The sequence below is a fragment of the Nycticebus coucang genome, chromosome 10 (genome assembly GCF_027406575.1).
Source record: "Nycticebus coucang isolate mNycCou1 chromosome 10, mNycCou1.pri, whole genome shotgun sequence".
NCBI classification, from domain to species: domain Eukaryota; kingdom Metazoa; phylum Chordata; class Mammalia; order Primates; family Lorisidae; genus Nycticebus; species Nycticebus coucang.
In genome coordinates this window covers 108,715,166-108,727,497 of record NC_069789.1, presented here as the reverse complement: position 1 = coordinate 108,727,497, position 12,332 = coordinate 108,715,166, and the positions used below count along the sequence as shown (strand labels likewise).

The 12,332-nt window shown below is 41.3% G+C and overlaps 1 protein-coding gene across 1 annotated transcript in view; it reads left to right on the top strand.

Moving 5' to 3' along the window:
* Positions 1-101: 101 nt before the first annotated feature.
* Positions 102-12,332, top strand: part of NLRP5 (NLR family pyrin domain containing 5) — an 82,193-nt gene continuing 69,962 nt past the window's right edge. The window contains exon 1 of the mRNA XM_053606110.1: positions 102-159. Coding sequence (XP_053462085.1) covers positions 102-159 — 58 coding nt within the window. The remainder of the gene's footprint in view (positions 160-12,332) is intronic.

Here is a 12,332-nt window from a genome sequence, read left to right as displayed (position 1 = left end):
AAACAAATATGGAATCAGAATCCAACCACACAATAGTGACAGTCCACTCCCAGAACTAGTGAGAGTGGCTCACTCTGCCCAAATCATTTGCAACAAACAACATGGCTTATGATGAGCTCTGCTTTCCTTCTGGGAGCCTGGAACATTGGCACATGCTAGGTAGGTGCCCATACCATCAGCTCACCATGAAAACCCTGAGTGATGGGTTTGTAATGAGTTTCCATCATTGACAACATTTCAAGTATGTTTCACATCTTGTTGTTGGGGGATTGAATGTGATATGTGACGACCCCCCATCCCTACCAGAGAGGACACACTCAGGAGCTTGGTTTCCCCTGGACTTTGTCCCTTATGCCTGCTCCCTTTGCTGATTTTGTTTCATGTTCTCTCACTGTGAAACAGTCATGGTTGTCAGTGTGACTGTCTGCCAAGTCCTCCTCACTAATCACCAGACTAGGAGCAACGTGAAATGACCTTATGACCTAGGTTATGTCCCCCAATTATTTTTACTTTGCAGCATGTAGCATTATTAACATTTTATTGTTAGTTGGATAAGATTTGTTTGAAAAGTCTAATTATGCCATTAAATTTGAATCTCCATCAGGGCAGGACAAGGTGTTTCTGTGTCTCAATATTCTCAGCCCCTAGAGCAGGGATTTTCAACTGGTGTGCTATGAGAGGATCTTAGGTGTACCTCAAAAAAAGTTTTAAAGATTATTTAAATTATTTATGAAAGAAGTATAAAGCAGGCTTGGCACCTGTACTCAGTGGCTAGGGCACCAGCTACATACACTGGAGCTGACAGGTTCGAATCCATTGTGGACTTGCCAAACAACGACAACTACAACAAAAAAAATAGCCAGGTGTTGTGGTGGGCACCTGTAGTACAAGCTACTTGGGAGGCTGAGGCAAGAGAATCATTTAAGCCCAACAGTTGGAGGTTGCTTTTTCTTGTTGTTGATCAACAGAAAGTTTTTTTTTTTTTTTCTTTATGAAACAGAGTCTTGCTAACACCATGGGTAGAATGTCCTGGGGGTCATAAATCACAACAACCTCAAACTCTTGGGCTCAAGAGATCCTCTCTTGTTTCTTTTAATTTTTTTTTCTTTTTTTTTTGAAACAGAGTCTCAAGCTTTCACTCTGGTGTCACAGCTCACAGCAATCTCAAACTCTTGGGCTTAAATGATTCTTTTGCCTCAGCCTCCCAAGTAGCTGGGACTACCAGCACCTACCACAATGCCCCCCTATATATTTTTTTGTGGTTATTGTTGTTTTAGCTGGCCTGGGCCAGGTTCAAACCAAACAGCCCCCGTGTACGTGGCCAGCACCTGACTCACTAAGCTATGGGTACTGCTTCAAGAGATCCTCTTGCCTCAGCCTCCCCAGTTGCTGGGATTATGGGCAACTGCCACAATGCTCAGCTAGTTTTTCTATTTTTAGTAGAGAAGGGGTCTTACTCTTACTCAGGCTGGTCTCAAACTCCTGAGCTCAAGGCATCTACCTGCCTCAGCCTCCCAGAGTGCTAGGATTACAGGCATGAGCGACCATGCCTGGCCCCTGATGTAGGATCTTGATGACCAATTTCAGAGTGTAAAAGGATGCTGCCATACCTGGACATGTCTGCCTCAGATTGGGGGCCCAAGCTATCTTCCTCCACTCAGGCCTTCACATAGCCTGCTCATTAGAAGATGGTAGAAGATGGTACAGACCTGATTTATGACATTGAAGCTCATGGGGCATCTGGCCAAGAACCTTCCAAATAATTCGTTTGGGCAGTGCCAGAGAGAAAGAACAGCTCCATCATCAATCTCAACCCCAAATAATCGTCTATAGCATACACTCCATAGAGGAGAATATTCTGTCTGATGCATATCATCCCTGGCAGGGATCCTTTCAAATATGAGGCATGTCATACTATTTCTGGAATGAATGCAGCCACAGGCATTTTTAACAGGTGATAAAATTTGCAGGGCCACTTCCTAGATATTAACCCAGGGGTTGCCAATTTGGCTGCAAATTGGACTCACCTGATGACCTATACTATTACTGGTGACTGGCTCCCACTTGCTAGCATTCTGCTTTGACCTGAAGGGGTGTGCTCTGGGTAATTGACAAATAACTTCTCATATTAACCAGATTGATAAAGGAAAAAGAAAGGACCATCTTAATGCATGCAAAAAGGAAACTATAGAAGATTCAGCATCAATTCATGGTCTTAGATGGGTCTTTGCAAATTAGGAAAGAAATGAATTTAAGTCTATAAGGGCTTCCAAAAAAGCAAAAGCAGCCAAAAACCTAGTGAATGGGAAAATGAGGAAAGGATAGCCTTTGTAGTAAGATACAGACAAACATGCCCTCCATCCCAAACGTATACAAAAACTGTTAGGATGCAAAGTAGCTTTGATGCATGTAAAATCAACATAAAAATCTGATGTGTTTCTAGAAATAAAAGGAGTTAGAATTTTAAATCATAAAAGATGCCATGTGGAGAGAGTGGAGCAAGATGGAGGTCAAATAACACCTTCTTTGCAACTAGGAGCAGTGAGATTGGGGAGAGAAGACTCCAGGCATCTCTGGCTTGTGGGCTCTGCTCAGAAACATCCCTTTGGGCATGCAGGGAGCCAGTGAGAGGCTTCTGGACCCCAGAAGGAGGACAAAAGCAGTGGAGAACTAGCAAGTGGTTGCGAATGGGCTGCCGCAGCTATAACCACAACAGCAGCAAGATTGCAAACAGGGAAGGCCTTCTCTGTGGGTTATTTTGTTTGGAATTGGGCACTCAGCTGAATTACCTTGGGAGATGTTGGGTGAGACTGTGGGGGACTTTAAGTGTTGTCCAGGGCACAGGACTGAGCCACCGGCTGGAACAGAGCTAACCTTGTTTGTCTGTGGGCCACGTGTGCAGCCACTGTGTGAGAACTGCCCCTGCAGACTTTGCCCTCAGGGTCATAGAGCAAGGCCCAGGCTAGGAGACCTTGGGCGAGTGATTTAGTGACTGTGAGCAACACCAAAGGCCTCTGGGGAAGAGCAGAACTTCCAGTGTTGGGCAATGGGAGGGCTGCCCTGCAGCTTTAGCTCTCAGGAGCATAGAATGTGGCCAGTTTTGGCACACCAGATAAGCAGGCAGCCCCTTCAGGAGAGATCCCAGTGACAAGTGCTTTCCTGGGAAAGCTTTGGCTTAGCAAAGGTTAATGGTTTAAAGTGTCTTTTAAGCATGCTGAGGAGAGATTCTGGCTCTCAACCCTGCAGGGTTTGAGAACAAAGTAGTCAACAGAGGCCTCCAATCTCCATCTCATACAGCTGTATCAGCATTATGATTAGCATCTCATACCCCACAAATTACCTGTTGCCCAGACAATATTTTGCAAGATATATACACTGCTTTCTTTTTTGATTTTTTTCTTTTTCTTTCTTTTTTAAAACTCCCCCCAATTTTTCTTTTTTTGTTTTTTTCTTCATTTCTCTAGTGTAAATTTTCCATTGTTGCCTTCTTTAATAATAAGAACTTCATTTTGCTATTGTTTCTGCCACTGTTATTTGGTTTTTTCCCCCAACTTTATCTCATAAGGTTTTCTGTTTGTTAGTCTTGGTTTGATTTATACTATTTTTGTCTTTTCTTTCTATTTGGTGGAGATGAAGTACCACATCTGCTCAGGCTGGCAAATAGCTGCTGACCTTAAGGGAACCATCCAACCCAGCACCCCAAAGGCTGGGGGGTTTTAAGGTGTAGGTCAAAGTAGCCTGGTGTACACTTTTATTTCTCTTGTCTCCTCTTTCTGTGCCTCTCTTCTTTTTGTCAATATTACCTTTTACTCACCCCCCTATTTTTTCTTTATTCTTTCCTTAAAATCTTTTTTCCCTTCTTGCCCTTCATTCTTCTCATCCTTGTAGTCCTGTACCAAAAGGACTCATTGAAACCTTAGGCCAAAGGCACAGTAACTTAAAGAACAAGAGGAAGTGAAAGGAAAATGAAGGCAAGGAAACAGGTAAAAGAAAACACTTATGATGAAGAATCAGAGGAAAAATCCTGGCAACATGAAAAACCAGTCCAGAACAACCCCCCTCCCCCCCAAGGGACTGTGAGGTAGAAACTGCAGAGGATTCCACCTATAAAGAAATATTAGAAACCACAGAAGGGGAATTTAAAATACAGATCATGAAAATAATGAACAAAATTGCTGAGAAAGTGGAAAATAACCAAAAAGAAATGCAAAAACAGAACCAAATAAGATATGAATGATATGAAGAATATAGAAAGGATATGGCAGGGAGGCAGAGACAAGATGGCTGACTGACGCTAGCTTTCCACAGAGGCTCCCATCCAGAAGGAGAGTTAAAGGACAGAAATTTAGCAAGTAACCTGGTGTATGAGAGCTGCGCCAAGAGAGAAGGTTGAAGAATGCACATCAACCCTGCTGAGGCGAGCTGTGACCCCAAGGATACAAACAAAAGGTACAAAATCCATCACCAAGCTGATGGGAGTCCCCTCCCCCAGGACAATGGCTCAGAGTACCCCATAAACAAATGAGCAAAGTTCAAAAGTCCTCCTATGGGAGAGACCCTCTAAAAACTGGACCTACTTCCCCTACTACGGTGCCATGGCACTCTCCTGCCAGGCATAAAACTGTAAAACTGTATATATTCTCTACCTGCAATTATGAGCTCCCAGCACTCCCCTCCACTCTCACTCTGAGGTCTGGAGGCCTGTCCCCCAGGAGTCCAGATTCTTGGGTGTTTTCTTGAGAGGCGTGGACAGGGCATGGACTGCTGCTGGCCAGTGCTGATTCTGTAGCAGGGGAGCGAGGAGAGGATGGTCAGCTGAGAGGGAACCACACCGGAGCAGTGGTGCCCCGAGGTGCAGAGCAGCAGCTGTTTTTGGCAACAATAGGGTTCACCCCTGGATATTCCAGAGTGACACACCCTGTCTCTCTGGGCAACCAGAGGAGGCTGGTCATCTTCTTGGGTGGCAACCACCTGTGATACAGATCTGGGATGGAAACACAGGCTCCGTGAATAAAGGGTTTGCCTGAGGTGGTACTGGCCTGGGTGGAGCAGGGACTAGAAAATGCATGCAAAGTCCCAGCAGACTTTCAGGGAGGGGCTGACCCAGAGGACCACTTTACTGAGCTTAAGACGCACCTGGCCCTCAGGGGATTATCAGTCTAGACAAAGGAGGGCAGGAGGCTAGAACTGACAGCTTGATTCGACATGCTGCGAATACAAACCTGCAACAGCAAAGACAGGTCTTTAGCCGCAGGTTCTGTGAACTCAAAACAGCTTCTCTTGTGCAGGGGAATTTAGGCAGGACAGAAACAAACTCCACAAAGTTGTTCTGTTCTGTCAGTAACATCAATCAGGGGTGGGGTTGGAACTGAGTGAACAGCCCAGCCTCCATCAAGCACCCAAGCTTGTCAGGCCTCACCTCCCCCTGCCGGATAGTGGCAGAGAACAGTAGCCTGGCTGAGGAGACATAGATTTTCTTGTGACACAGGCAGGTGCAAACCCCTGGAGTATCTGCTCATTGGAGGCAACTGTGTCACAGCCCTGCAGGGTTATTAGTGACTGGGTGTGACGGAGGTGCAAGGTGGGGAAGGAGGCATAAACCTTCCCAGACTGATCTATTTGCTACATGGGTCCTCCTGACTTCACAGAGCACTGGAGGAAGTCATACTGAGTTGTCAGCAGACCCCTGTGATCTAGTTGCCAGAGACCTTTTTAAACTCTCCCACCAGAGAAAGGTGCTGACTGAGACAATTAATGTGGACTTTTTTTTATTATTAAATCATAGCTGTGTACATTAATGCAATCATGGGGCACCATACACTGGTTTTATAGATCATTTGACATATTTTCATCACACTGGTTAACATAGCCTTCCTGGCATTTTCTTAGTCATTGTGTTAAGACATTTATATTCTACATTTACTAACTTTCACAGGTACCCTTGTAAGATGCACTGCAGGTGTGATCCCAACAATTACCCTCCTTCCTCCCATCTTCCCCCTCCATCCCTCCTTCTCCCCCTTCCCCATATTCTGAGGTTATAACTGGGTTATAGCTTTCATATGAAAGCCATAAATTAGTTTCATAGTAGGGCTGAGTACATTGGATACATTTTCTTCCATTCTTAAGACACTTTACTAAGAAGAATATGTTCCAGCTCCATCCATGTAAACATGAAAGAGGTAAAGTCTCCATCTTTCTTTAAGGCTGCATAATATTCCATGGTGTACATATACCACAATTTATTAATCCATTCGTGGATTGATGGGCGCTTGGGCTTTTTCCATGAATTAGCAATTATGAATTGGGCTGCAATAAACATTCTGGTACAAATATCTTTGTTATAATGTGATTTTTGGTCTTCTGGGTATATACCTAGTAGAGGAATTATAGGATTGAATGGCAGATCTATTTTTAGATCTCTAAGTGCTCTCCAAACATCTTTCCAAAAGGAATGTATTAATTTGCATTGCCACCAGCAATGTAGAAGTGTGCCTTTTTCTCCACATCCACGCCAACATCTCTGGTCTTGGGATTTTGTGATATGGGCTAATCTTACTGGAGTTAGATGATATCTCAAAGTAGTTTTGATTTGCATTTCTCTGATGATTAAGGATGATGAGCATTTGTCATATGTCTGTAGGCCATGTGCCTGTCTTCTTCAGAGAAGTTTCTCTTCAAGTCCCATGCCAAGCCTGAGATGGGATCACTTGTTTTTCTCTTGTTCATACATTTGAGTTCTCAGTGGATTCTGGTTATTAAACCTTTGTCAGAGACATAACCTGCAAATATCTCTCCCATTCTGAGGGCTGTCCGCTTGCTTTACTTACTGTGTTCTTGGCTGTGAAGAAGCTTTTTAGTTTGATCAGGTCCCATTAGTGTATTTTTGAAGCTGCTTGAATTGCCCAGGGGGGTGATTTGGATCTTTTGAACTGAGCCAATTGCCCAAGGACTATCCAAGTGGTGCCCTGGGTGTGTGGTTGCAGGAAGATTTGATTTTCCTTTTCCAATTATTGCCTGTGAGGGGCCAGGTGACTTAATTGCAGGTATTTCTCCACAGCTGAGACTTCAACCCAGAGTAACTGTTTCACTAGGGTCAAACAGAGACCAGCTGAAAACAAGACAGAGCCACTTAGCCCCACCACACCAAGGAGGTCCCCAGTTTCTCAGGCTGTAGCACTGTATGGGTCCTCAGCAAAGCTCCAGGAGAAAAGGTACAGACACCAACCCCAGCTCTTGGGCAAACGGCTGGTTAATCACTACTCTTGGAGCCCCAAACCCAGCTTTTCTTTATCCACTCATTTAGTCAAATGGTGTAAAATAATTATGGGGCAGAATCAGTGGGGAAACTCTGGTAACATGAATAACCAGAGTAGATCAACCCTCCAAGGAAAGATATGGCAGATGTAACTAAAGATCCCATTCATAAACAGATGGCCAGATGTCAGAAATTGAATTCAGAATTTGCATTGCAAACAAGGTTAATAGAATAGAAGAAAAGTTGGAATTAGAAATTTAAGGAGCAATTCAAAAGTTGGAATTAGAAATTCGAGGAGCAATTCAAAAGTAGTCTCGAAAATTCAACAAATTTAAGACAACCCCACCAAAGATTTTGACACATTGAAGCAAGAATTTTCAGCCCGCAAAGATCTGAGAAATAGAGTAGAATCTCTCAGTAATAGAGTGGAGCAAGCAGAAGAAAGGATTTCTGACATTGAAGACAAAGCTTTTGAACACTCTCAAAGAGGAAGAGAAATGGAGAACAAAAGTGGATCATTCTCTCAGAGAACTCTGAGATAATTTAAAGTAGGCTAATATCCAGCTCACAATGAAGTGGCTTCACAAGGCACAGAGGCACTTCTCCATGAAATTATGAAAGAGAATTTTCCAGACATAACAGATTCTGAAATTCAGATAGCAGAGTTTCAGAACCCCAGCACTACTAAACCCAAATGACAAAGGGAAGAATATTGGAATATTACAATGACTGCAGATTGCAGGTTGGCTGACTGGATACAAAAACTCAAGCCAGATATCTGCTGCAAACAAGAATCGCATCTTACATTAACAGAAAAATACAGACTCAAGGTGAAGGGATGGTCATCTATACTCCAGGCAAATGGAAAGCAGAAAAAAGTAGGCATTGCAATCCTATTCACAGATGCAATTGGCTTTAAACCAACCAAAATAAGAAAGGATAAAGATGAACACTTCATGTTTGTTAAAGGTAATACTCAATATGATGAGATTTCAATTATTAATATTTACGCCCCCAACCAGAACGCACCTCAATTTATAAGAGACACTAACAGACATGAGCAACTTGATTTCCACCAGTTCCATAGTAGTTGGAGATTTTAACACCCCCTTTTCTAGTGCTGGATAGATCCTCCAAAAAGAAGCTAAGCAAAGAAATTTTAGATTTAAACTTAACCATTCAACATCTGGACTTACCAGACATCTACAGAACATTTCATCCCAACAAAATTGAATACACATTCTTCTCATCAGCCCACGGAACAAACTCCAAAATCAACCACATCATAGGCCACAAATATAACCTCAGAAATTTTTTAAAAATAGAAATTATTCCTTGTATCTTCTCAGACCATCTCGGAATAAAAGTTGAACTCAATAACAACAGGAACCTGCATACCCATACAAAAACATGGAAGCTAAACAACCTTATGCTGAAGGATAGATGGGTTATAGATGAGATTAAGAATAAAATCACCAAATTTTTGGAACAAAACAATAATCAAGATACAAGTTATCAGAACCTCTGGGATACTGCAAAGGCAGTCCTAAGAGGGAAATTTATCGCACTGCAAGCCTTCCTCAAGAAAACAGAAAGAGAGGAAGTTAATAACTTAATGGGACATCTCAAGCAACTGGAGAAGGAAGAATACTCCAACCCCAAACCCGGCAGAAGAAAAGACATAACCAGTATCAGAGCAGAATTAAATGAAATTGAAAACAAAAGAATTATACAACAGATCAATAAATCCAAAAGTTCATTTTTTGGAAAGATCAATAAAATAGATAAACCTTTGGCCAACGCAACCAGGAAAAAAAGAGTAAAATCTCTAATTTCATCAATTAGAAATGGTAACGATGAAATAACAACAGACTCCTCAGAAATTCAAAAAATCCTTAACAAATACTACAAGAAACTCCTCTCTCAGAAATATGAAAATATGAAAGAAATCGACCAATACCTGAAAGTACGCCACCTACCAAGACTTAGCCAGAACGAAGTGGAAATGTTGAACAGGCCTATATCAAGTTCTGCAATAGCACCAACTATACAAAATCTTCCTAAAAAGAAAAGCCCAGGACTAGATGGTTTTACGTCAGAATTCTACCAAACCTTTAAAGAACTAGTACCTATATTACTAAACCTCTTCCAAAATATAGAAAAAGAAGGAATATTACCCAACACATTCTACAAAGCAAACATCACCTTGATCCCCAAACCAGGGAAAGACCCAACAAGAAAAGAAAATTATAGACCAATATCACTAATGAATATTGATGCTAAAATACTCACTAAGATCCTAACAAACAGAATCCAACAACACATCAAAAAAATTATACACCATGACCAAGGGGGATTTATCCCAGTTTCTCAAGGCTGGGACATTATACATTTACATGTAATTCAGCATGTAAACTAAAAATTAAGGACCATATGATTCTTTCAATTGATGCAGAAATAGCTTTTGATAATATCCAGCATCCCTTCATGATCAAAACACTTAAGAAAATTGGTATAGATTGGACATTTCTTAAACTAATAGAGGCCATCTACAGCAAACCCACAGCCAATATTGTATTGAATGGAGTTAAATTCAAATCATTTACACTTAGATCAGGAACCAAGCAAGGTTGCCCATTGTCTCCATTGCTCTTTAACATTGTAATGGAAGTTTTAGCCATCGCAATTAGGGTAGAAAAGGCGATCCAAGGTATCCACATAGGGTCAGAAGAGATCAAACTTTCACTCTTCGCAAATGATATGATTGTATATCTGGAAAACACTAGGGATTCTACTACAAAACTTTTAGAAGTGATCAAGGAATACAGGAAAATCAGGCTACAAAATCAACACCCATAAATCTGTGGCCTTTATATACACCAACAATAACCAATCTGAAAAAACAGTCAAGGACTCTATTCCTTTCACAGTAGTGCCAAAGATGAAATCTTTGGGAGTAAACCTAACAAAGGACATGAAAGATCTCTACAAAGAGAGCTATGAAACATTAAGAAAAGAAATAGCTGAAGATGTTAACAAATGGAAAAACATACCATGCTCATGACTGGGAAAAATCAACATTGTTAAAATGTCCATACTACCCAAAGCAATATATAATTTTAAAGCAATTTCTATTAAAGATCCATTGTCATATTTTAAAGATCTTGAAAAAATAATACTTCGTTTTATATGGAATCAGAAAAAAAACTCGAATAGCCAAAACATTACTCAGCAATAAAAACAAAGCAGGAGGAATCACGCTACCAGACCTGAGACTGTACTATAAATCCATAGTGATCAAAACAGCATGGTACTGGCACAAAAGAAGAGAAGTAGATGTCTGGAACAGAATAGAGAAACAAGAGATGAATCCAGCTACTTACCATTATTTGATCTTTGACAAGCCAATTAAAAACATTCAGTGGGGAAAAGATTCCATATTTAACAAATGGTGCTGGGTGAACTGGCTGGCAACCTGTAGAAGATTGAAAATGGACCCACACCTTTCACCATTAACTAAGATAGACTCTCACTGGATTAAAGATTTAAACTTAAGACATGAAACTATAAAAATACTTGAAGAAAGTGCAGGGAAAACACTTGAAGGAATCGGCCTGGGTGAATATTTTATGAGGAGGACTCCCCAGACAATTGAAGCAGTATCAAAAATACACTACTGGGACCTGATCAAACTAAAAAGCTTCTGCACAGCCAAGAACATAGTAAGTGAAGCAAGCAGACAGCCCTCAGAATGGGAGAAAATATTTTCAGGTTATACCTCCAATAAAGGCCTAATAACCAGAATCCACAGAGAACCCAAACGTATTAGCAAGAAAAGAACACATGATCCCATCTCAGGGTGGGCAAGGAACTTGAAGAGAAACTTCTCTAAAAAGGACAGACACATAATCTACAAATACATGAATAAAAGCTCATCAAGCCTTAATCAGAGAAATGCAAATCAAAACTACTTTGAGATATCACCTAACCCCAGTCAGAGTAGCCCACATAACAAAATCCAAAAACCAGAGATGTTGGCATGGATGTGGAGAAAAGGGCACACTTCTACACTGCTAGTGCAAATGCACACTAATACGTTCCTTCTGGAAGGACGTTTGGAGAATACTTAGAGACCTAAAAATAGACCTGCCATTTGATCCTATAATTCCTTTACTAGGTTTATACCCAGAAGGCTAAAAATCAATATATAACAAAGACATCTATACCAGAATGTTTACTGCAGCCCAATTCATAATTGCTAAGTCATGCAAGAAGCCCAGCTGCCCATCAACCCACGAATGGACTAGCAAATTGTGGTACATGTATACCATGGAATATTATGCAGCCTTAAAGAAAGATGGAGACTTTACCTCTTTCATGTTTACATGGATGGAGGGAGCTGGAGCATATTCTTCTTAGCAAAGTATTGCAGGAAAGGAAGAAAAAGTATCCAATGTACTCAGCCATACTATGAATCTAAATTGTGGCTTTCACATGTAGGCTATAGCCCAACTATGGCACAAGTCTATGGGGAAGGGGTCAAGGAAGGGGAAGGGGGGGGAGGTTAGGGTGGAGGGAGAGTGATGGGTGGGGCCATACCTACGGCGCATCTTGGAATGGGTATAGGCGAAACTTACTAAAGGCAGAATATAAATGTCTACATACAATAACTAGGAAAATACCATGAAGGCTGCGTTGAACAGTTTGATGGGAATGTTTCAGATTGTATATGAAACCAGCACATTGTACCCCTTGATTGCACTAATGTACAGAGCTATGATTTAACAATTAAAAAAAAAATGCCCTGGTCCAGATGGCTTCACACCAGAATTCTATCAAACCTTCAAAGAAGAGTTTATTCCCATACAAAGTATTCCAAAAAATTGAGGAGGAAGGAATCTTCCCCAACACGTTCTATGAAGCAAACATCACTGTGATACCAAAACCAGGAAAAGACTCAACTAAAAAGGAGAACTTCACACCAATTTCACTAATGAATATAGATGCAAAAATTCTCAACAAAATCCTAGCCAAGACACCACAACTTATCAAAAAAGTCATACATCATGGTCAA